At 42.1% G+C, this 24,813-nt stretch overlaps 1 protein-coding gene across 1 annotated transcript in view; it reads left to right on the forward strand.

Moving 5' to 3' along the window:
* Positions 1-216: 216 nt before the first annotated feature.
* The window catches only part of LOC129096245 (alpha-1,6-mannosylglycoprotein 6-beta-N-acetylglucosaminyltransferase B-like), a 108,928-nt gene continuing 84,331 nt past the window's right edge, over positions 217-24,813 (forward strand). Inside the window, exons 1-2 of the mRNA XM_054604971.1 lie at positions 217-284; positions 5,139-5,251. Of these exons, the coding sequence (XP_054460946.1) occupies positions 217-284; positions 5,139-5,251 (181 nt within the window). The remainder of the gene's footprint in view (positions 285-5,138; positions 5,252-24,813) is intronic.

Below are 24,813 nucleotides of genomic sequence, written 5' to 3' on the forward strand. Positions count from 1 at the left end.
CAGACACAGGAAAGGACACTTGCTGAACAAAACTTTCCACCCAAAAAAAAGCATTTATAGTTACATTGTGCGTCTAAAATAAAAAAAAATAAAAAATCAACCGAGTTGACCGGCGCTGTTGGACCTCTGGATGGGGACGCACATAAACATGTTTGGTGACGTGCAGTTCCAGGTTGGGAGGGTAGAAACCATGTCAGGGGTCGCTCGTTTTGGGAAATGATTACTGGCTGCACCGACGGTAGAATTATGGTCAGAAGATGTCTAGTGACGTTCAAACCGTTCAGGTAAGAGACAAAGAGCTGAAGACAGTATATTATTATTTTTTTATTATTTTATTGATTTAAAATGTGTTTACTGCTTACATGCACTACCATGGCATGATGTGTCACCACTCCCCTAAACACAGATATATGCACATCTGCGCACACGCACCAGATGTTTCCCCACTGGATGAATTGGATTAAGATCCACATGGATAAAGGGACATCACAGCAGCTATGCATACATCCTGAAAGAGACTCTGGAAGAAAGCCCGAAACCACCAGCGAGGCGAGATCTAACTTAGTTTCCCACTGCATGGGTAGCTCCATTATCACTGTGCATCTGGGCTTTGTTTGTGTAGATGTAAAGAGAAATCTGTTCCACATGTTAACCACTTAAACAGTTCATACGCTGTACAGTCCATTGAGCCATGCGTGGTCGACCTGCTTTATGTAATTTGCCCTAAGAGGTATAGAATAATGGCAGGCTTTGAATGAATTCCTTTTATTTCTCCTTTTTTCTTTATTTGTGGGAGTTAGAGATTAACATCACCAATGTCTAGCAGTGCTACCAAAGCTGTGGATACAATGATCCACCTTGCACTTTCCACCTGCTAGCACTGTGGGATCTTTCTTTACACTCTCTCAGAGGGACTGAGGCGATGCTACAGCCGGTGATGGTTACATTCGTGCTGCACCGACATGACTTCACCTGCTGCCTCTCAGTGGATCAAGCACTTTATTCAAACACACTCAATTAGGCAGCATTTTGTGATGAAGCCAAGCTAGACTTGACAAACAGGGACAATGATAGCTCGTCACAGGTTGACTTGTGTGTGTGTGTGTGTGTGTGTGTGTGTGTGTGTGTGTGTGTGTGTGTGTGTGTGTGTGTATCATGTTGAAAATGAAAACAGATCTGTCGCCAAGTCAGATAGTGTTTTTCAATCATTTGACTTTGACTTGTAGATTATTTGGTGACATTTTGCCTTCGTTTGATAGTTTTGACAGGAAAAAGACACAAAAATATTTAGACATATAACGTTGCTTGGACAGACTTGAACTGTGGCTATTGTAAATATGCATCTTTAGATCACTGGAGCGTCACTTGACAGGTTTCAGGGAGTAAAGAGAGATATGTTTAAAATAGTATTTTATGTTATTTATTTCTGCTTTATTTAATCGAAGGACAGGGGCCTTAGGCTGGATCCTTGACCGGCAAGAACTCAGCCCCTTAATTCTTTGCATGTTACTTGGTGAGCCACCAGGTTGCCCTGGAGATCCTGGATCTTGGGCTAGTTCATGCGCCAGTAAAAAGTTTCCTTGGAAGACACCGCAATTTCTATCTCCTCCATCCACGCCTGGCAGAGCTCCTGTCGCTTCAAAACCATCTACACGTACCTGGAGGCAGAATCTGATGAGTCTGTATGTGTGAGGAAGCCAATTAGCTGATAGCAGATCTCTACTTCTGATCCAATTACAGGGAGCAGAGCATTTACTTTAAGCCTGTTAATTAAGGACTCGTCAGGCAGGACCAGGGCCTAATCCTCTCGTATCACCCACCTAACGCCACTTTGGGAAACGGGCTAAACGATAAGAGAGGAAACGATCGTCCTAGGACAGCATCGGGCCGGCTTCTGCACCCCCACATGAGCTAAATATTTTAATCTTTCTTTTCCTTTTTATTTTTTTCATTCACTTCCTATCAATCACAGCGTTGCCTTCCTGCACACACACACACACACACACACACACACACACACACACACACACACACACACACACACACACACACACACACACGCAGCAGGATTAATAATCCGTAGATCACAGAGAGAATAGATGAAAATGTATTAAAAAAACTTCACGGTGAGCCGGAAAATCTGCCAATTTCCCTTCACGTCCTCTGCGTAACCCCTTTATCTTTTCAAACCTGTCATTGGGGCCTCTTCGGTTTTCCTGACTGTAATAAGACAAGGCACCGAGGATGAGAATGAAAAACAAAATAATACCGGGGGGAGCTGAAATGTGTGAAAAACCCAGATTTCCAGCTTCCACCTACTTGGCTTGCCGACCATATGGTAGTATATAGTAAATGCATAATCCATGCAGGTATAACTATCTCTGGATTATGGCGTCATATTCCTGACAAATAACCCCTTCATTGGAATGATTGTTTGGGATTGGATTCACAGCAGTTAATGCATCACAGCGCTGTGGTCCGCTGGCAGTGATTGAGCTATTCTAATTCATTCCGCAATATGCTCGGAACACAGGGGGGGGTAATGAATTATTACTTTATAATATCACAGTGTCCTGGGAGAGGCAGAGAGGTAAATGAGGAACCATAGTGAGTGTGCCAGCTGCTTAGATTCCGGGATTTTGACATCGCCGTGTTTTAGCGTAAATCAATAATCGAGTGTGAATCCAAATCGCTTTGAAGCTTGTTGGTGATCCCGATGATCACGGTGCTCCTCCCGAGCGTTGTCTAATAATCGGTTTCCTCCACCAGCAAATTAAGTCGATTATCGGAATTGAGGGTAGTGTTAATTTAATGCAAAAATGGAACGTATTCATGCAAAAATTACACTTTGTCTTGTTACAACCAGAGCCGTAATTCATTAGATCCATCTTAAAAATTGTAATCTGATCACTTTGCTTCCGAAACGTTTGGTAAACGAGGATAAATGACTTAACTGCACCGACTGTATAGCTGTAATCATGTTTGATGCAACCCATTAGATAAGAGCCTTGATGATGATGATGATTATACTCCGTCAATATGTTCCTGTGCTCCCACTGTCTGTCCTTGACTCAGGGACGAGATCGGCTTTGTCTTGGAACATAAAGTCATCCCGGGGAGCTTGCCAAACCACCACGCTCCACACTTAACAGATTATTCGACATCATCCTGATCCCTTTGGGTCAATCAGATCACTCCGGCAAATGTTCTTTTAAGTGGCCATTCTTCCTCGCCGTTGATAGCAACTCATTTTTTTACGGCCTCATCAATATTAAGACCTTTTCGTTCGGAACTCTGCGTGACTGGAGCTACTTACCGTTTCGGGAAGTGCTGTCGGATTTCACAGTGGGCCCCGTGCTTTAAGGCAAACAGCCCTCGCCTGGCTTTGAACTGAAAGCAACAGTTATGAATAATGTATGCATTTGTTCTGTTAACGTTCAATTTTCCAACCTCTGGGGCTGGTGTTATAAGTTTAAAGGCCAGGGGTGCAAAGTTTGCCATAAATTATGAAGCGAATTGTGATTATTATTTCACCAAAGTACTTTCTCTTCCTGCTGTTTTATCGGATTACTACTGCACTGTTGCTTTCTTTACATTCTTCATAGGCTGGATACTTGTTTGTTATAGGAGCCTTGTATACAATTTTGAAAAACTACAATGCATTTATCCAAACAAATATACATAATGAGGACATGGGACATGAGGACATAGGACAGGGAAATTGCTTTAGCTACTAAAATAGGTAGTATAAGCACCGGAGTGTTCACCATTCTTTGTCCCATCTGATTCTGCCTTTGTACTGCACTTCTACAAAATCTTGTGAGAATGTTCTCTTCCGGGGGTTAGAAGCAGAGCAGCGAGCATTTTTTAAGTGGGACTTGTTAGTCACGGAGGCTGGCTGGTATTTTGTCCAGCGGATGAGGATCACAGACAGCTTTGCCTCTCTGGTTCCCCCAAAAGAATCTTGGCATTATAAGATAACCTCTGATCCATACTCAGTGAACCGAGAAGCTTAACTAGGGCAGGGCAGGATTTTTAGACTGATACAAAGGTCCTGATTTTCAACTCTTTTAAGTCAACGATCTGATTCTCTCATGGCTGTCTCACAAGGGAGAATCCACACGGAGTATCTTTTTCATTTTTTTATCCCCTTCTGAGGCACGGTAGCGTCTCGAATATCAGATCTGAGCCACAAAGTGGGGTAAAGAAGAAGTTTATGTTTCAAAGCAAGATCTGCACTACAGATCGGAACCCACATCCTGGTGGATTGTAAAATAAGATCACCAGTGACCAGTTCAAGGGGCTTAGTTTGAGTGTATCTTAAAAACAATACTGATATGGCCATGCATTCGCTGCAAGAGTTACTGGTGGCTGAAATCATTCCTGCTATCCATACTTGCGACGAGGTTACCCGCTAGATTTGGCTGCTGAAGCCCAATATTAGTTTAGTTAAATAGAGAACTGTGAATTTTGTCTCCAATCACTTACTGTACTCAGTCAGTCAAGACTATTGCTTACTGAATAGCCCATTTTTGTTGACCTCATTTTGTGTAATTCAAACAGAGGCGTGAGTGAGACTAGTTTTTGTGCTCAAAAACTTGAATTGCCTAATTGGCTAACTTTACACTCTTATTGTCTTTTGGCCCCTTTTTTTTTTTTTTTTGCCTTTTACTCCTTGAATGTTACGAAAATAATCGCATTTTGCCTGCACTTGGGGACAAACCGCCCACCCTCATTCTGGCAGTCGTCCTAGATGTATATGCCAACCGATGACATCCAAACACTAAACTGTTTTCAAGTTTCCCTTCGGCCTCAAATTTCTACGTTTCCGTGTGTGATCGCTGCTCTATCTGTTCTCTGCCTTCTGGATGTGCTGCCTGCTGTTTCTCTACTGTCTCCACCTCTCTCTCTCCTCCCCTCTTCTTCTTCTTCTTCATCGTCTGCTTTCATTCTTCCTTTTGCTTCACACTCTTTATCCACTCCATTTTTCTGCCGCCACTCCCCTCTCTCTCCTCGTCTTCCTTTTTCCCCCGACGACTCGCAGCAAAACATCTATTTACCTGCCCTTCCCTGTAAATATGTCTATCTGTCTTAAATCCCATTTCAACTATTCCCTCTCTCCTCCCTCTGTGTTGCAGGATATTCGTGGTGGGAATCGGCTTCTTCAGCCTGTGCTTTCTAATGACCTCTCTGGGGGGGCAGTTCTCAGCCAAGAGACTGGGGGACTCCCCCTTCACCATCCGCACAGAAGGTACTGACATGTGCTGTGTATGTGTGTGTGTGTGTGTCTCTGAGAGAGTGCTAGAGTGTGTGTGTGTGTGTGTGTGCTTTGGTATAAACAGTTCCTCCACTGAGTTGAAATGCTCTGATGTCACTGCATATTGCCGTGCTATAACTCTCCACGGTCCTGCTGGCACTTCACTGACGTCTGCCACTTTGTCAAAGCTGCACCACCTGTCACTGGAAACATAAAAATGGCCGGGGATGGCGGGACGAGGCGAACAAACCGCCAAGTAAATGTAAATTGCATTGCAGAACCAGCACCACCAGTAAATTTCATTCGCATAACCCTCAGCAGAAAAGCTGCTTTTGCTATAGTTGTGGTCAAGTGGTGAGAGATAAATCAACACGCTTGCAAAGAAAGATTGATAGGGAGAGTGGGAGGTGAGGTAGAGACGCCTTTTAGAGAGTAGCTTGGAAGTTATTGGTCCAATCCCCGGCGGTGACAGCAGGGTGGGTTCACCCTCGCTATTTTTCAGTGATTCGGCACGAGATGACAGCAACAGTATTTGCTCGGGCTGTGTGCATGAGACACATATGATGAAAGTACATGTGAATATTCATGATTGGTGGAATGCTGTTCACTCGGCTGACAGTACTTTGCAGCTTTACAAAACACAAACTAGATATAGAATCTACTCTATGATGATAGAACGACCGCAAATCACTTTTTTTCTTGCACCGTCTTTGATGACTTCAGAGGACCGGGCCTAAAACAAATCATTTTACAGCTCGCCTGAACGCTCTCAGGGTCCTCTGGCTAGACTCTCCATCAAGTGGAAGTCCATTAAAGCAAGCCTATATAACTTTTGCAGTACACCACAAGTGGTATGACGTATTGAATTTCTCTATATTTCCCGGAGAATGTCTTGAGCCAGTGGTTAAGTTGAGTATAAAGGACTTACATCAGCCACTGGCAAGCAAGTAGAAAGGTTGAATGAGGATCTTGTATGGAAGGATGACGGGAGGGGGGGTAGAATGAGGATCAATGCTGGGTCAGACACCTCAAAGAACCCAGGGAGTGAGACTCGAGATGGGGGGCACTTCTCGCTGAGTTTTGGCTTCGAACCACCCCTCCCCCCGTGGTTTCTGTATTGACAGAAAAGGAGGAGGAACAGGATGCGAGAGAGAGAGAGCGTTCAGGGAACTGAAGACAAATGGGAGAGAAAGGGGTCGGACACAACGTTATGAATAGGCGCAGGAAATCGAATTACGGCCAGGCGTCATCCTGCTCACACACTTAAGTGAATAATAATAACTTCATTAAAGCGCCTAACGGTCTCCACGCTGAGATGTGAGAATGCACAGGTCGGTGAGAGCGGAGTTTTGAGAGAGCAAGTGAGGTTAAAGTCGTGAATTTGAATGAAAATATAAACCAATACATTAGAGTTACCTGCAGTCAAGGAGTCCTATTTTCACACATTAAAGTTGAGATACTTCTCTGCATATTCTACGACTATAACTGCATGAATTTCCACATTGCACATTGGTTGCCATACATTCGCTGCATGCACACTGAAGCCTGTGTCCAGTGACTCCATATCTCACCAGTGAGATGTCATTAACAGATAGTCCGGCCAGGCGATGTCACATGACATCCCCCCCCCGTGTAAAGGCTGACTGCCAGTGGCGAGGCAGAGAATAAAAGAGTGCCACTGCTGCACAAGGTGCCGAGATTGAAAGTCAGAGGCCATTTCGTCGAGGCCAGACACTCATCGCTGTCCCTGCGGTCGGAATAAGGAATCCTGTGTGTGTGTGTGTGTGTGTGTGTGGGCGCTTCCACACGTGTGTAGCATGTGTGTGCACGCACAAAAAACGGCTGAGGCAGGCTGTGTGTCGGCGTGCATGCGTGGTTGCGTGCGAGAGCATGTGAAACAAGGAGCATGTGCTACGTCAAGTGTGACTCGGTCAGGTGGCGGTGTGCGCGTATGTGTGCTGTGATCTGTCAAGATGGACCGGTGGAAATGTAAAACAGTAAATAGCGTCTTAACTGGATGCGTAGATGGAGGAGGGTATTATAAAATCAGGCGCAGTGTGCTTTTGTGTGGTGTGTGTGTGTGTGTGTGTGTGTGTGTGAGAGATAATGGGGAGTGGATGGAGAGTGGGGGGGGGGGGGCATTTGAGATTACCGTGTTTGTGATCAATTGAGATTACTGTGTTTGTGTGATAAATTGGGATTAGTGTGTATGTGTCGGTGTTTCTTAGTAAAATGTTCTTGATTAATCAACTAGTCATGCACCGCAGCCTGGAAGACATCTGGCGCGAGCTCATTAAAAACCGCATAGTGTCCACTGGTGCTTCCCCATAGGATTTAACTGTGTGTGTGTGTGTGTGTGTGTGTCTGTGTGCATCTACATGTATTTGTGTGTTTCCCTTTACGCGCTTAAATACTTTTGTGCTTGTCTATGCACACAAGACGCTTGTGTCTCTATCATCAACCGTGTGCCAGGGCACATTTGTTTGTGCATGCCCCATTGTTTTCACCCTCCTTTTCCCCATCATGCTCGTCTCTGTGGTCTACCACCTCACACTGTTTTTACTGCGTTCTCCATTTGTGTGTGTGTGTGTGTTTGGTGTAAACGTGTGTTTGTGATGAGCTGGCAGGAAATTGGCTGTTAAATGGGGCGACAGCAGCAATGTGGGACAAGATTGAGACCAGAGAGACCGAGAGACCGATCCATCTGCTCTGTGCAAATCAGCCCAGCGAAACAACTGGCCCTTTCATTAAGCCTCCAGTCACCACCTGCAGAGCAGCAGGCACACACACACAGAACACACACACACACACACACACACACACACACACACACACACACACACACAGTTCCAGTCCCAGTCCCAGTTCCATGTTTCATTAACAACATGTCAAATCTGGCTGACCTTCCATGTGAAAATATGCACAATTGCCAAATTAAAAAAAAATGTCAGCTTTTGTTCAGCAAAGCAGGGCTACTTTATTGTGTGGTGACTTTAGCTGTGGTCATTTTTTTTGGCCTTGAAGACGTTTCACTTAGGTGATAAACTGGGATTAAAAAAAATTCCACAGACATATTTGTGAGCATTAGACAGCTGCAAAAAAATCTGATTGAGGGAGAAACTAGAATTGATTAATTGTGTTCATATTAAACTCTAATTTGCAAAAGTACTATTTTTAAATTGCAAGACCCACAATATTAAGTGCAATTTACATAATTAACGGTGTCTTAACAAGCTATAGGGAGTGAAAATGTAAGCTGGGGATTGATGGTTCATCGCCTTTTATTTGAAATTTCTTAATTCAAAGATGCATCACGATGCGGAAATGAAAGACTCTGCATTGACATAATTAGCAAATAACTGAACCTCATTTCCATTCTTTTCTAACTGAAATGAGGTTCTTGTTAAATACTATGTTATACAGGCCTCCTGTTCCTAGTCTAAAATGATTCAGCCCCAGGAGCAGTTCTCTTATTTAAGCATTGGTCTAAAATGTTTAGCTTGATTTCCTACTCATGCCATTAATTATCTATCTTTTAAAAGCTTTATTCAAAAGTTAAAACGGAGCCTTTTTACATTACACAGGCAGCTGTCGAAGGCTGTTTTGCGCTGTCCATTGCCTTCGGATGTCTCTCAAACATGACCTGAAAATGAAAGCGCTCCATTGCAATAGTGGGAAAGATACTTAAAACGATATGTAGTATGATGATGGAGATGAAAAAGATGACTGATTTAAGGGATTATAAGTCTTTCATACACAAGTGTGAGCTAAAGAAGATAGCTTATCTAAACCCTTACATGCAACATATCCATAACAGCTATGTCCACAATAGCCTACAGCAATCCTTTAGTCACCGCTGTACTTTTCTATTATCTAAGAAAAGACTGTGTTTACATCTCAAAATGTAAAATGAGCGGAGGACGTCTGATGATGTCATGAGCTGTCATCTAAGCCCAGTCATCGTGTGTGATGTATTGGCAACAAGGCCATCAGGAACACTTGTAGACAAGATGCTGTTCTGTTTACAAATCAAATTCACAGGATTTCTTCTGGCATCATGGCGTTGGCATTTTTACACAGATATTAGCTTGCTGTTTGCACACAATAACAGGCAAATTTGTGTAGGGCTTTGTCACAACAGTGGGAGTTGCGCTGATAGCGATTGTTTGGGTATTAGCAGAATTTGTGTCGCCACCTCTCACCTCTGTGGATTAACCAGCTTCCAGTGGAGGTTCAGAGTGCCGGGTTTTCTCTCAAATCCCCGTCTCTCCTCAGTGATTCACAAACTCATCAAGAGCCGTGAGCCGGAGATGGAGAGGTTGGGGCTCAATGGCGCAAATCAGATAGTGGGGGAGGAAGACGGAGGTGGAAGTAGAATAGAGATTCTGTGTGAGTTTGTGTGTGCATCTGTGATTAAGCAACAGTATGAGACTTGCAAGAGGTTGCTCTGCTCAAAAAAGAAAATGATGAAAAAAGATGGATAAAAAGGTGCATAGCCACATTTTTTTTTTCTCTAGATTCAAATACTTCACACCTGAGGGAGATGTTAGCTGGAGCAAAGGCCCTCCCTATGGAGCGTGTTTATACTCGGCAGTTTATTACATCAACAAGGACCCATGACAGTCCCTTCACCCTAAGCATGTTTCTCACTAGTGTCTCTCTAGTGTTTGTTTATAGCTGAAAGACTCGGGGCTTTCTCACTGTCTAGGCTGCTCCCTGCTGGGACAGACGATATCATTTTATATTTTTGGCTCAGTTTAAAATGTTGCAGTTCTCTCATCTCTGTCGGTTTTATGGCTAAGATTACTGTCAATCACAGACAGCGATTTATGAAAATGGAAGACCGCCACGACGAGAGCACTCTGTTTGGAAATGCCGCCGCGCTCCGATCCAAGCAGGGGGCCGAGACTAATGGTTGTTTGACTCGCATTAAGTTCAGCTCTTTCGTTTCCACGCCATCAGTCAGGACAGGACTCGCGCCAATGTGTCACATTCCCAAAATACATTTCTAACCATGTCCTAAGATGACCTCAACCGAGAGGAATACTTACTAACAAGTAATGGCAGCTTAAGTGCATACGCATTTCTTTTGATTATGATAGAGTGCGTGTGTATTTCAGTACATCAGTATGCAGGAGCTGGTCCACGTTGAACACACTAGACACCCCCGCTCTGTGGTCCCCTTTCATGTTTTTTTTACACTGGATGTTCATCTCTCTCTCACACATCCCCTGCAGTTATGTTTCTTTCCCATCGCTTCATGTCGAACAAATCTGGCATGACAATCTTCCGCGTGTCGCTGGTGCTAGGTGCAGCAGGGGAGTCGGTCGGGGAGCACACTTTATCAGTGCACTCATAGCCTGGGGAGTTTGAATGGACTGTGTGTGTTGGTGTGTGTGTGTGTGTGTGTGTGGGTGTGTGTGTGTGGGTGGTGGTGGTTCGGAGGTTATGGGTTTTTGACTCCCTCTGGATAAGACCATCAACTCTGTGCCAAAAAATATAAATAGTTTGGGAATGTATGTGTGCCTTTCTGGTTGAGTAGGTGTATTTATGGATTCGTGACTTGTCCTCACAAGTATAGAAAGATAGAAGAACAGAATCTAGAATCTTACATTACTCACTGCGTCGCCGGCAATCCCGCCCAACATTCCTGTCTTTCAGACGCTGTAGCAACAAGGGGGCAAAATAGCGCTCCAATTTTGGGATATATTTGTTTGCAGGGAAAAACTGTCACAGTCACGCCTGTTCACTCTTCCTGCACTCTGTCTATTTCTCTCAGCTCACAGCCCAGCCCTCTCTCTCTCTCTCTCTCTCTCACCACACTCTGCCTCACTCACCTAATCAGCCTCATGCAGTGCACCTGTCCGCCACACCCACCTCGTCAGCACAATCACTCTCACCTGCTCACTATGGGCACCCAGGACTCCCCCTTTACAAACACGCCCACTTTATGCTAATATCATGCAGTATTGGGCAAACAACATGCAGTTCTTTGCATTCAGTTAATAATAATGTTATTTTTGCATATCCTAAAAATGGTGTGTTTGCGTATTTCTCCATACCGGGGTCCCTAAACAGTTTTGGAATTGCAAGAATTGGGTTTGACTGGAAATCTGACTGTGTGGATTTACTGGGCCCGATGATAATCAAGTGTGATGATTTTAGTCCCCTGTTAGTCAAACTCAATGTCACTGTATAAAACAACCTGTACCCTCCAGGATAATCACAGCCTCATGTAACTTTAAAACTACAAATTAAAAACCTAGAGCTTTCAGAGGGTGTATTGACAATAAGGGGGCTTCTGAGCAGTTTCTAAATAGAAGTGCTCGCTGTCCAGTTGCTGAAAAATGCAATTCTTGTAGAAATGTCCAAATGTTTAAAGTGTTAGATACCAAAGCACAGCATGACATTTATATGGTGTTCATCAAGGCCTTTACGTCTGAATGTTGTATTTTGAGAAATGGATAGATTTTCATCAGATCATTGTTATTGAATTATTTTAAAATATATTTGGCACCAAATCTGGAACAAATGGTATCAACCTAATAATTGCTGCAGCAGCTTAAGAGACATAGGTGAACATGGGAATGACCAAATACTTTCCTCATTAGTTAAGTGTTTTAACTAAGGCAATTTTGACAATTTTTTCTTTACTGGAGTCTTATTTTCAACTAGTTACTTTAACATCAACAGAGTTCAAATTAAGGTAAAGTTTAGAGTAAGTGGGATAGTATATGGTGGTACTCCCATTACCTAACAGTACTGGAAACCCTATTGCATTTAGGTGTGGAATATGTAATAAAAAGATACATTTGGAAATTCCAGTTTACCTGATCAAGATTGAGAATGAAGCATTAGTTTAGCTTGTGTATGGTAGGAATGAAGAACTGATTGCATGTTATACTAAATACCCAACTCTTTGATATGCCTAGTTTATTTCCTGGTTTTATATCATCTAGCATTTTGCATTCAGATCATGACAAATGCTTCTGGATCCAAATCCATAGACTGAGCTAAGACAAATTGCATCCATAGACATAAGCAAGGCCTCCACAAGTTTGTGGGTATGTAGAACAAAACTAACCATCCCATGAGGTTTGGATTGGGCTTTGGTTAGGCTTTGGTTAGAAAGAAGTAAGGAACAGTAAGTGCGTTGAGCTATATGTAGTCATTTAGTTTCAGGGATAAAATAATGAATGTGGTCAAAGGAAGCTGATGAATCATGTTGGAGCTGTATTTGGTAGTCATAGAAACACATACATATTGGAACAGTTTAGATGGGGCAGTACCATAGCCCACTGTGGTAATCTTTCTGACGGGTCTATTTTTCAACCCCTACAATTTATTCCTGCATACGTGCAATTGTAGCGTTGACCCGAGGGACCGTAACGTAAAACTGCTAAGCCCTCTCCGTATGTTGCCGCTTTGCTGTTTGCTTCCACACAAGGCCCGGAGAGGAATTGAATATGAAGAGACACTGAACCCAGACCAACCACCAGCAGGAGACACTATTGTTGTGTCACGTGGTGATCCCTCACCAGCTTCCCACCTGTGAACACTGCCAAAGCGCTCAAAGGCCCGAACCAAAAACACCTCTGCTGGGCACTGAACACAGTGCTCCGGTGGTGAAGTTATGAAACCCGCTGAATGGGAAACACACACTACATGAATGGAAAACTGATGACTAGGCATTTACCATATTCACCATCGTTTTAAACGTGTCTTAAAAGTCAGTATCTGTGTAGATACAAAGGTGATCAGATGGCAGCAATATTATTCGCGTCCCAGAATTGACATTATGTAGCTCATGGGTTGTGTCCAAAATCCTTCACTCATTCAATACTCCCAACTCAGTGTTCAGGGAGTTCTATGCAGAGGAATATATATACATATATAATGAGCTCATCTGCAAAATTAATTAATTTCGGACACCTTTGCTTTCAATTTCTTTGTGCAGTTAAATTACATCATTGCTATCGCACAATTAAAATGTGCCCTATCAATGTTGGCTGGTAGACCATTCATAATAAATACAGACATGCATTTTTGTGATAAATAAATATTGTAAGCTATTTTGAGGAGCTCTTAGTTAATTTAAGTTCTCCCCGGTAATAGTGATGCAGCGTCTATGTCTAGGGCTTTTATTATGAAAGGTAAAAACGGGGAAGAGTAAAGCTGTATTATTTTATGTCCTTAGAAACGGGTTGCATACTGCTCTTCTCAGCTGCTCTGTATCTTTACCACCCACAAGTGCAATATGTTTATACCTGTATCTATTTTACACATTGTACTATTGTACTTTTATGACATTTATAACTCCCCAAACTTTGTTTCCCCTCTGTGCAAACTTCAGGCCATTCACCGTGTTATTCCATCCTTAGCCAATTCCTAACACCAATACATATTAATGAGAAAGCCTATCCAATTACCAAGAAGAGGTGGCCATTGTTCCGACCTAAGTGCTATTACCCGGCCGTAAATGAGAAATTTCTCCACTGCACATTATATTATGGTTATGTCTCTGGGAAGGTTACTCTGCAGCAATATGCCTTCTCAATTACCCAGCCTGCATCAGGCTTTGTCTACAGGTCGCTAGCTCATCGTTTCCTCCGCCACAAGCTGCTTATTTTTCTCCGGTCCTGATAGCGTCACACTCCAGCATGCCTGCACTTCCCTTTCCGCAGATATACACTAATGGTGTTTTACGGCATCGCGGCCTGTGTGTCGCTTGACAATTTTGGAAAGACTACCGGTTGTATTATGTCTGTGTTGACAAAAAAAAAGGCAGCTGTATTTGTCTGGTTCCTTCACTGGTGTGGGCTGATAAGGTGATAAAAGCACACCAAGCATGACTCAAGATTATTGCTTTCCTCGAGCTTCCTCTTCACCTACCTCTCACTCCTCCTCTTCCTCCTTCTCATTTCTTTCCCTCAGAGATGCCCGACAATTGACAAATAATAATCATAGGTAAAATGTAGCTTCTTCTTTGTTTCCTCAGCTCACTTTTGCGTATCCTGCTCTTACATGCGTGCCTGTGTTGAATGCAGTTTGACAGTTCTTCCACAGCCAGAAAAGAAAAAACACTCCTGCCTTTGACGGTAAAGTGACAGTAATAATCATGCAGGGGAATTCATTTCTTTGACACAAAGAGCACTGGAAGGGTGATGAAAAGGCGAAGAAATAAAGCCTTTTGAGCCATTTTAATATCTTCAAAGTGACAGATTTGACTATAAATAATGAAGCTTTGTTTCAGATTGTTAGCAGACAACCATCAGTTGTAGACAGTATCAGAGAGCCAGTCCTTTTTAATGTGAAGTAGAGCTTGCCTCTTGTGTTGTCTCTCCAACAGTTGAAAAAGATCTAAAATGATCTTTCGTGAAATGCTTTGAAAGATGGATGTATGCGCAAAGGCACTCAAAAGATCATAGGATGCTAATGGCAGCTATGTTACATTTGACGAGGAAAAAACAACACTGTTTTTGTCTTGTGACAATGCATATTGTAAACAAAAGAGACCATTGCCATGACACTGGAGCTGTCAGGGCCTCCCCACTGTAGTTGTTTTGTACAGTTATCTTTTGGAAAATACACAAAGGAAGATTGCCTTGTTTGGAAAAAAAAACAAAAACAAGAAAGAATCACTGTTCTTTCAACTGAGGCTTTCATCGTTTCTGTCAATACCAGATGGTGGAATGAGGGAGCATTGGAAATCTTTATTTTAGAGAAAAAATCTGCACAAAGAGCACTGCAATGAAAGGACAGTGGCAACAGTCAGTTTATCACAATGAATTTAATGGGAGGTTTTACATAAATTCCATTAATCATTACATTTGGTTTAAACAGGCCCTATTATGCTATTTTCCGGGTGCATATTTTTATCTCTAGTTACAGTTACAACATGTTTACATGCGTTAATGCTCATAATCCTCCTTGTTTTTCTCATCCTGGCTGTCCTGCAGCACCTCTTCTCACCCTCTCTGAAACGCTCCGTTGTAGCGCTTGCTCCTCCCTCCAGAAAGCAAAGTCTGCCCTGATTGGTCAGCTAGCCCGCTCTGTTGTGATTGGTCAACGTTTCACATTACAAAAAACTCTTCCTCAGCTCCGTCTCTCTCTTTTGTTGTTTGAGGGCCAAACTAGCCGGAAGGAGTTTTACTCGATTGAATTCAATGGAGCCGTTTCAGGCAGCTCAGGAGCTTCTGAGTGGGAGGGTAACTCCTTTTAGGCGTGGATTTCAGGTTTTACACTCTACGGACCTTTTACATGTACAAAAATATATATAACACGCTAAAGAAGAGGGGGAAAGTGGAAAAGCATAATAGGGTCACTTTAGGTGTAATGGGAAGTTGTTTGAATAATTCCGCAATATTTTGCAATTTATATACGAAATGAGGGAAACAAACTCCAACATGAAACTGAGTAGACTCAACCATGCATACTTCTGTCCTTGTCACAAAAGGACACACATGAAAAAGACATGCCACACTCTAAGCTACTATAAATTATTCAGGTTACCAACACTCGTCGTATATATGTGGCACATTAAATCCCATATATTGTACGTATGCACTGTATATGAAGGGCTTTGTTGGATTAGTCGCTTATGAAGCAGCACTATGCCTGTGAGGGCCCTGGTGCTATTTCAGGAAGCGCTGAAAGGAGGAGGTGACACGTCTCTTAGGGCGGCAGTGATGCAGTAAAGATACACAGAAAAACAATGCATGAGAGAGATCCCTCTAATAAGTATGAGTAAATCTCTGCTCTGCTTTCACAGAGCAATACACTCCTGTTCAATTTGCACCCTTTGCTGCATTCAAAGTGCAGCTGTTTTCTCATTCTGTCGTGCCAATATGTCGCCTTTCATTTTCTCTGTCTTGTTTTTTTATGCTTCCACACTGGAAGGGTTTCTGCTTTCAGCTTTTCTATGGAATGTGATGTTTCAGCAAGGCCCTGAGCGAATTTGTTCAAATTTGGCACAAACGTCCACTTGGACTCCAGTTGGAACTGATTGAATTTTTGTGGTCAAAGGTCGCAATCGTCTAATAGAATAATATGATGAAGTGAGGACATTTTGGACAGACATGGATGTAAAGTGCCACTTGACTGGTTGGCGGAGGTACACAACTGCGAGGCAGGGATTCTAGTTTGTCTTTTGTGATCTGGCACAGTTCGAGTACACTAAATGCTCGTCAGCGGTTTTGGAATTCTCACACAGAGGGACATAAAAATAATTACCTGCATATGCTGCCAATGTTACAATCTTAATTAGTTACTGACATGAGTTTTATTTTTTTTACTTGACAACTAAACATAATGTCATTAAAAATTTGGGTCAAGTTTTCAATTGACCTAGAAAACACCTAAATCAATATTAATGGAGTCGACTGCCTCCACATAATTATACAAGCATATACAAAACACACTTAAAATTAGTGTACCAGTTTGTGTGAAACAACCATGTACAAAAAAATGCAATTGCAAGTGTATTTGCATGTGATATAAAAATAAATAAACTTCTATTACCGATCTATTACCGATTTTAAGTTTTACAATCACCAATGGAACAAACCAAATGACCCAGAAAAGCACAGATTTTAAGAAAACTAGATGCAACTCCCCCTGTCTCCATTTCTCTCTAAGCTATACTCACACACTGGAGACAGAATCTTTTTTCCTTTACTACTCTACCTCACCCTTCAATTCCTACAAGATGAACACAGAAAAACAGCTCCTTCTGAGAGATGTCAGAGAATGAGAGAAGCAGTTTGACTAGAGAAAAGAAACAGACATGAAAGTGAGTGAAATGATTGGTGCTCCACTGAGTCCCTCTTAGCACTAGACAGGTGGACTTAACCTCATCTCGGTGTGCGTTTGTTTGTACACACGTGTGTGGAGGCCCTGTTTGCAGCGCCTGGAGAAATTAACTGTCTTTTCTGAGGTGAAAAGGAGGCGAGAGTGATTGTCGAGGGTGTAGAGTTAAGATGTTTTCATTTTGAAGGAGGGGATACACATGGGCGCAGAGCTAAATTAAGATGCATGTGTGCTGAGAACACAAATGCATAAACACTGTGTTTTGCGCACTCGTCACGCAGTCAGTTGAAATTACGGTCAACTTCACTGCATCTCTCTTTTTCCCCTCTTCGCTTCTCTCTCTCTTTATCTCGACCACGAGACACACACACACACACACACACACACACACACACACACACACACACACACACACACACGCACCAAGAAGTGTCAAGCACTCCTGTGCTCCCAATAATCACGCGGCAGCAATAATCACACCAGCAGCAATGATTATAGCCGTTATGTTGCACATCTGTCAGCAGTGTGCGATAATGTCAGGAAGCTGTGGATGTTTGCCGCCGGTTTTGTCACACACACAAACACTTTTCCAAAAGCACTTTCTAACGGTTGCCTTATCAGCATCCGTGTCCAATAACCGATTTCCGTTTTCACCCCTATGAGGTGAAGTTGTCTGGTTTTTGATGAATGTTATAGTTGACGGAGATGAAGAAGTTTAATTCTGCAGTTTTTCTCTTCATAATCTCACCTCTCACTTTGACTGTCAATTTAGAATTGAGAAAAAAAAGAAATGTATCAAACCACTGGCTACTATTATGGAACACTTTTATAAAAGATAATGTCACACAGCGTGTATACACTACTGTTCAAATGTTTGGAACCAGCTGTTATACTGATGTTTTTCCTCTTAAGGTTAAAACAGTATAATTTAGACACCAACTGTATTATTTACAGTTGAGATAGTGTTGGGGTTTTTGGACCCAAAAGAATAATAATTAAATCACTCAAACTACCATTTAGTGAATCCCCCGCAGTGTTGCACGCCCAGGGAGAATACTTACTTCGAAAATACCCTTTGATTTAGATTTTTTTTTCCCTGTCCAGAAAAACGTAAGTGACCATCAATCATTGTTGAACCACAACGGTTCTTTATTTTTCTTTGGGCCTTCTGCAGTCTGCTCAGTGGTTGGATTGAATAGGTTTTAACTGTGATCTGGTCATAGTATGTTCCTTGATCCAGTTTCGATAATGCTAACCCTACACTAACTTTCAATATCTATTTTTATGTTTTAAGAAAAGCTTTGATCAACCTTCACGCCTGTTAATTCCATCTTCTAAGACGCAATACGTTAGGACTCCCAACTCAAATAAAAATCTCTAGGTACCCCTAAAGTGTCAGTTTTGGACGTGCCGAGGATGGCGTAAAATAAGTCGGTTTCTTTAAAAGTGTCTTTAAACTGTGTTCACAGAAAACTTCAGCTTGTTACATGCATACAGTCTCTTTTGATAATAAACAACATAGGTTTACTAAGTTTTTACTTACTCAACAAAACCACACAAAGGTACTTGGTTAGGCTTGTGAAAACATCATGGTATGATTGAAATAACTGTGTTTGTTTTGTAAAATAAGTATGCAAGTTAAGTAACTGGAGTTAAGTATGCTACCTAAGGTTCAACGTTTACTTGCTTTTACACAGGACACAGACAGCGGCCTCCTGTGTGAAAGTCCTGTGTTTAAGTCTACAACAGGTTGAGTCTGAGAAATACGTGTATTAGTGTGTATTGTCTTCTTGACACAGGACGTTCTAGATTGTGGGATAGTTATTAATGGATGTGTTTATAGAAATCTATAGAATGCCTACTTGTGTGTGTGTTTACAATATGCAACTATGCATGCTGTCGCACATTTTCTTGTTTTTCGCGGCCACGAATTGAATGGTAACGAGCACTTCAATGATTTACCTAGACGTGCGTGCTGTCTGCTGACGGCTTTCTTTCACTCAAAGCATCTTTTTAGCAGCTTACTGAGCGGATCTTGTAGCGTGTGTGCTGTACTGCCAAGCCTTGGGCTCATCCTCTCTCTGGGAAAGTTAAAATGGCATTACCTGTCAGCTCGGATGATAGGGCCCATCCGTTCCTCAGTAAATAAAAGACGTGCCGAGGCACAACAGAGGGGAAAAAAGCAATTTTGAAAAATCTTTTCCCAAATCTCTCATTCTTTGTTTCTGTCACGTAACATTCAGCAGATTTGTCTGCTGAGAAATGCATCACGTTACAACGAAAACGGCTCTAACAAGCGCAACCATTTTTCCTTGTCAGAAGCACTCACCTCACAAGCGACGTGGTGGTGTACAGCCGCTTTTCTTGGGATTTACAAATAATAATGTGACTTTTATGCTGTTTATTTCAAGCGCAAGTTAAGTTGCAGTCCTAGAGGCAAAGTGTAAAACACTTACAATGTTGTAAGGTTACTAATTACAGCTTTTAGCATTTTCTTTTGCAGTCTCAAAATGACTTAATCGTGCTTTGTATGTATGCATCCAAATGTTCATGGGAGCACCTACGTACGTGGGCATGCGTCAGGCCGACATGTCGTATTTGTCCCTGCTGACATTTCGATGATCCAGATTAAAATTTCTCCATCTGCCTCCAGGAGATCAAGTTTGATTAATCCATTTTGATTGATCGAGCTCATTTCCTTAATGGACTCGCTCAAGGCGTCGTCAGTCTTGGTGGCTCCCATCAAGCTATCAGTCTGAGAAAAATGAAATGTGTCCGACTCAGCATCCTGTGGTCGGGGGAATCTGGGAATACGTATAAACCTGTAGTCCATGCTGTAGATTATTTACACATACTAAACAGTGGACAGATAGTTTCCCAGCAGACATAGGACGTGGCGTATGTATATGCACCAACCTCCCCTCTCTCTCTCTCTCTCTCTCTCTCTCTCTCTCTCTTTCACACACAGACACACACACGCATGCGGCCGACTATACCCACAAGCTTTTGAAGCAGCTGAGCTCAGACAGTTAAGCAAGTCGATTGAGGAAATTGCCCCGAGCTCCTCAGCACAGCTTTCTGCAAATAAAATCCATGCTCCATTCACATCTAGAAAAAAAAAAAGATGTACATAGCAATTAAATGAACTTTACATCTAGATTTAAATGCACCCAGCTGTAGAGCACTTAGTGTATCGTCATATGATCCTGTGAGATTGTTTGCCCTTGTAAATTATATATCTGTGTACGTGTAACCCACCCACTGTCCATGGCGTCCATTGTTTTATTCCCATAAGTATACACAAGTCCCTCTCTTTGTCCTCACGCTATATTATACATGTATACTTGGTTCTGTCTCTGTTGCCATCTGTCTGCCATGTTAAACGCAGGCCCTTTACATTTTTCTGCGCTGGATGTCTTATAGTGAGGTGTCTGTCGCTGCCATGTTATCACATGGATTCTGTAACACAAACTACTGTGTCCGCTTATCATGGACATTAGTTTGTCTCATGTATTTCCCCTCACTTGGGTCTTATTTCTTGTGTCACCATTAAGTAAAAAAAAGATTGCTGGCAGAAAGTGGAGTGCTGGCTCTACCTTTTAAAAGTAAACGTCTGCTGTCTGCAGCTGAACAAATCGATACCATACCATCGTTACCAGACCGATCAGTGTCACTGCTGTCAACGACCGGACAAAATCTGTTTAGGTTAAGCTGTGTTGTGCGTGTCCAAGCGACCACGCTCATCATTTGCTTGACAAAGGTGGGGGTGTGGAAGGAATCGATGCCAATATTTCAACAGTAGTTCTGTCAGCCTTAAGCTACAGGCATTTCTCCAGTGCACAATGATGATGTTACATTCAGCAGTATGGAGCTAGAATGGGCCCGACCAAAATATTCCACTTTTCAAAAAATTGTTTGTTGGGTAGATATTCAGCTTTCAAATTTGGGATTTTAATATTCATTTTTTTTTTTTAACCCCTCAGGATTACAAATGTGCAAAAAAAAAACACCAAAACCTTTTAATAACAAATAACAGTAGAAACAACAATGCTCTAGAATAACAGAATAAAAAAACAAAACGATTTCCTTTGATTAAACTGACAGACATGTGTTGCAGAGCTATGCCTTCCATCTTAGCAGTGAACAGAGAAATGTCTGACTGAGTCCTTCACAAGTCATTTCATGGAGAACTAACAAGTCAGAGAGCTCACGGCAGCCTTCTCCGACGCTATCCATGGGGGTCCGGGGCCGAAAGGGCATAGCGGAAGCCTCCTGAGGCTGCATTATGCACGGGCACTGTCGCTGAGGCGATGCATAATGCACCGAGACATCAGTCGCAAAGCACCGCCGTTTAAGGGAGAGGTCCCGCAAGCATGACTTAGAAGTATTTATATTTCTTCACGTAGTTGTAGGTAAGTAAAAAAAAAAATGTATTTTTGATTTGGTTGTGAACTGTTCCTTTAAACTGCTGGAAGTCAGCAAAAACTAGATGGGAAATTAATAACAATGAAAAAGTCCTAGAACATCCAGGAAATGGATTTGATCACATTTTTTGTTAAAGTTTTAAAATTGCATTCCAGAGAAGCGGCAAAGATTTTGTGACATGAAAGTAATATCACACCAACTTAGGTTTATATCACTTTGTGTGTGACGCCTTTTCTTCAAAGAGACTTTATTGGCATTGTTACACAGAAAGTCTGCAAAGAAATGAGACTTAATGGGCCAAAAATTGGGTCGGTCTTAAACATCACCCAGGCAACCGATGTTTTAATACATTTCAGCTTTAGGAGAAATACAATTTGCATATAGGGCATATATTGGATTTCATACATGCACATCTTTAGATATGCCACACACAAATAACTATTGATTCAATAATATATTTGTCAGCCTTCACACACGAGGGAACAACACAAACATACTTGGAGCTGTCTAGTCGCTTTCATCAATATTTCATAAGAACAACATCCTCAGCACAGGGGAATTTGTAAATTATTAATAAGCCATCTTGTGGGATTTAATTAGTGTGTTCTTTGCATGCATGGTGTTGTGATTTGTGTGTGTTGTGTGAATGGGATGAGGCTTTGCATGCGCATGTCTCTGCCAGGCCACCTGTAATGTTTTCCACACTATAACCTTTAAGTGGACCACAATGTTGTCGACACAGTGCACACTTAGTTCCAATTCTCCCCCTTTACACTAACTAACGTCTCATTTCAGCGTCAGAATCAGCAGAATAAAACACAGTAGTGTCTCAGGTATCTGAAATATCATGCATTTAAGGCAGAGCCCGCAGAGCCTCAGCTTCAAACAGAGTCTTATTGAAGCTGAGGCTGCTGTCAGATTAAGCTGAGAGGGAGACGGATCAGAGTCTGTGCTTAAGTATGTGTAGGTGTTTGTTTTGTGTGTGTATGGTGTTTGAAAACTTATACTTCAGTTAAATCTTTACTTAGATGAATAAAATAATACATGGTTTCTTACAACACAAATCTGATCAGAGAGGCTTTTGGCCTCCATGGACAGAGATGTACCAAAAAACTTAAAGTAACATAAGTTTTATACAGACTTATACAGTATGTCCCATGTCATTCAGAATCCTGTGTAGCCACGCAACCTTGGAGGAAGCAAAACAATTTTGTTTCTGTAAGCCTTTGTCCAGACTGTTTGAGTCGGGGGATGTCTACAAGGTCCTAGTCTTATCTCAACCTCATCTGTTCATTTATTGCATGCAGAGTGTGAAGGAGAAATCAAACATTTATTCATGTCTAATACAATTTTTCCACAACAATGCATGTTTAGGGAGTGAGCTACACACAGATTGTCTATCGGCGGACATATTTGAATGATGCCACCAATTGGTTTGTCGACTGCTGTTTCGAAGCCTTGTGTTCGGCATTTTGGCCGTAGCCATCTTGTTTTTTTGCAACCAGAAGTGAATGAAGGCTGGAGACTCCGCACTCAGCCTATTGGTTTGTCGACTGCTGCTATTTTGGCCAGCCACCCACACCAGAAGTGACACGAGAGGGTGGAGCTAAGTACAGCTAAGGGCCAACTAAGACATTTTAGGGATAAAAAAGGAAAACACACTCTGAAAGAGTTGAAGTTGTAAGACGAGAACACAGATAACTCCCAGAACGGACAAAGCATAGGTACCAACCTGTCAATCACAAGGTAGCCACGCCCTAAAGTATACCCTGCTTTACGGTCTTTTGACTCTAAATGGGACCGTTATTTATCAAATTCACTTCATGTTGTGTTGAGACTTGAAACCAGCGATTAAGACCATAAACTCATGTTTACAATGTTTACTGAAGTTATAAATCAAGTGAGAAGTAGAATCATTTTCTCATAGACTTCTATTCAATCAGATTTATTTATTATTTCGCATTCATCCTTGTTATTCAGAGACAGAGAAGGCAGCTGCGGCAGCCTGCTCCAGATAACACAACGGAGTAGAGAGCTGCATTGGGATTGGGATCCCGCGGGACCAAACACAAATCCAACTGGAGCAGGCGGTTGGATTTGTAACTCCGCTGCAAGTGTGCACGGTTTGTCATAAACTAAACTTTGGGTCCTTGGATTTAGCTAGCGTTAACCAACAAAGGAAGTTAAAAAGAACACTAAATCGGTTAATTTCATTTAAAAGAAAGTCTGAAGTCCTCAGAAAAAGAAACAAACTATACTTTGTTAGTTACAACAAATAGAAACAAACTTTAGTAAATTGTACAGAGACTTTGCAACCTTGCTTGGATATGTACTATTTTTGTCATGATAAGGTGGAAAATCATTCATACATAAAATCATAATAAAAGCGTTTCATTATTTAGTGCGGCTTTGAGAAGAGCTGCTGTAGCTGCTGTGTTTCCTGAAAATTTTAACAATTCCCTCTGTTTCCTGCTGCACTCATCTTGGGGGGAGGATAAAAACAACATTTGCTGCTTTAAAATTCCATCAGCGGCTAAAAGTTTGAAAGTGTGCACTTGCGAAAAGCATCGACGGCTGTTTCAGCAAAATGCTTTTGTTTATCCCTTTTTTATTTTAGGAGCTGCATACAAGCATTTATGATAGCCACAAATCATTTATTTGGTTGTAGTGAACTCCTATTTTCCCAATCTGAACGAATCAAACTTAATATGGCATAATAAGAAATGTGCAATCAACCACTTTTTTCTGCATTTGAGGCAACAACTGTGTCCCTCCAAGCGTGTGGTTCATTTTCTATTTTGACTCTGTAAAACACCTGGCACAGCTTGTTGCCATTGGCTAAAAGCATCCAGATAAACACCTTTTGCACTGTACACCAAAAGTGCCCCGACCCGAGCTGGTCATTTGGTCTGTAAACATGTGTAAACCTCAGATTCCGACCCAGACTCCCAGTATCACAAGGCCAAATGTCCACTCTGGCTCCGAGAGTGTTACGTCTTTCCTCTCACACACAGCAGTCCTCTGCTTCATTACCTGTGAGTCAGAGTAGCTAACGGGATGACTGAATGTGCCAGGGTGTTGAAGTGTGCCTCTGAGCAAAACCAAAAAACAACAACAGCTTCTGCCAAAGCTCTCGGCACGGAGCAAAGCCTTGACGGAGGCAAATTTTTCTGCTGAAGGCTGAATTATAGAGACAAACACTTATAGGTTTTAGGAGAGATTCAGGGAGGGACTATTGGATTAGATTTAGGGAGAATAGGGAGTGAGAGGGTGTCAAGGAGGAAAGTACGACGTCCTGAATTGTGAGCCACTTTGGATTTGTT

The sequence above is a fragment of the Anoplopoma fimbria genome, chromosome 9 (assembly GCF_027596085.1).
Source record: "Anoplopoma fimbria isolate UVic2021 breed Golden Eagle Sablefish chromosome 9, Afim_UVic_2022, whole genome shotgun sequence".
NCBI lineage: Eukaryota > Metazoa > Chordata > Actinopteri > Perciformes > Anoplopomatidae > Anoplopoma > Anoplopoma fimbria.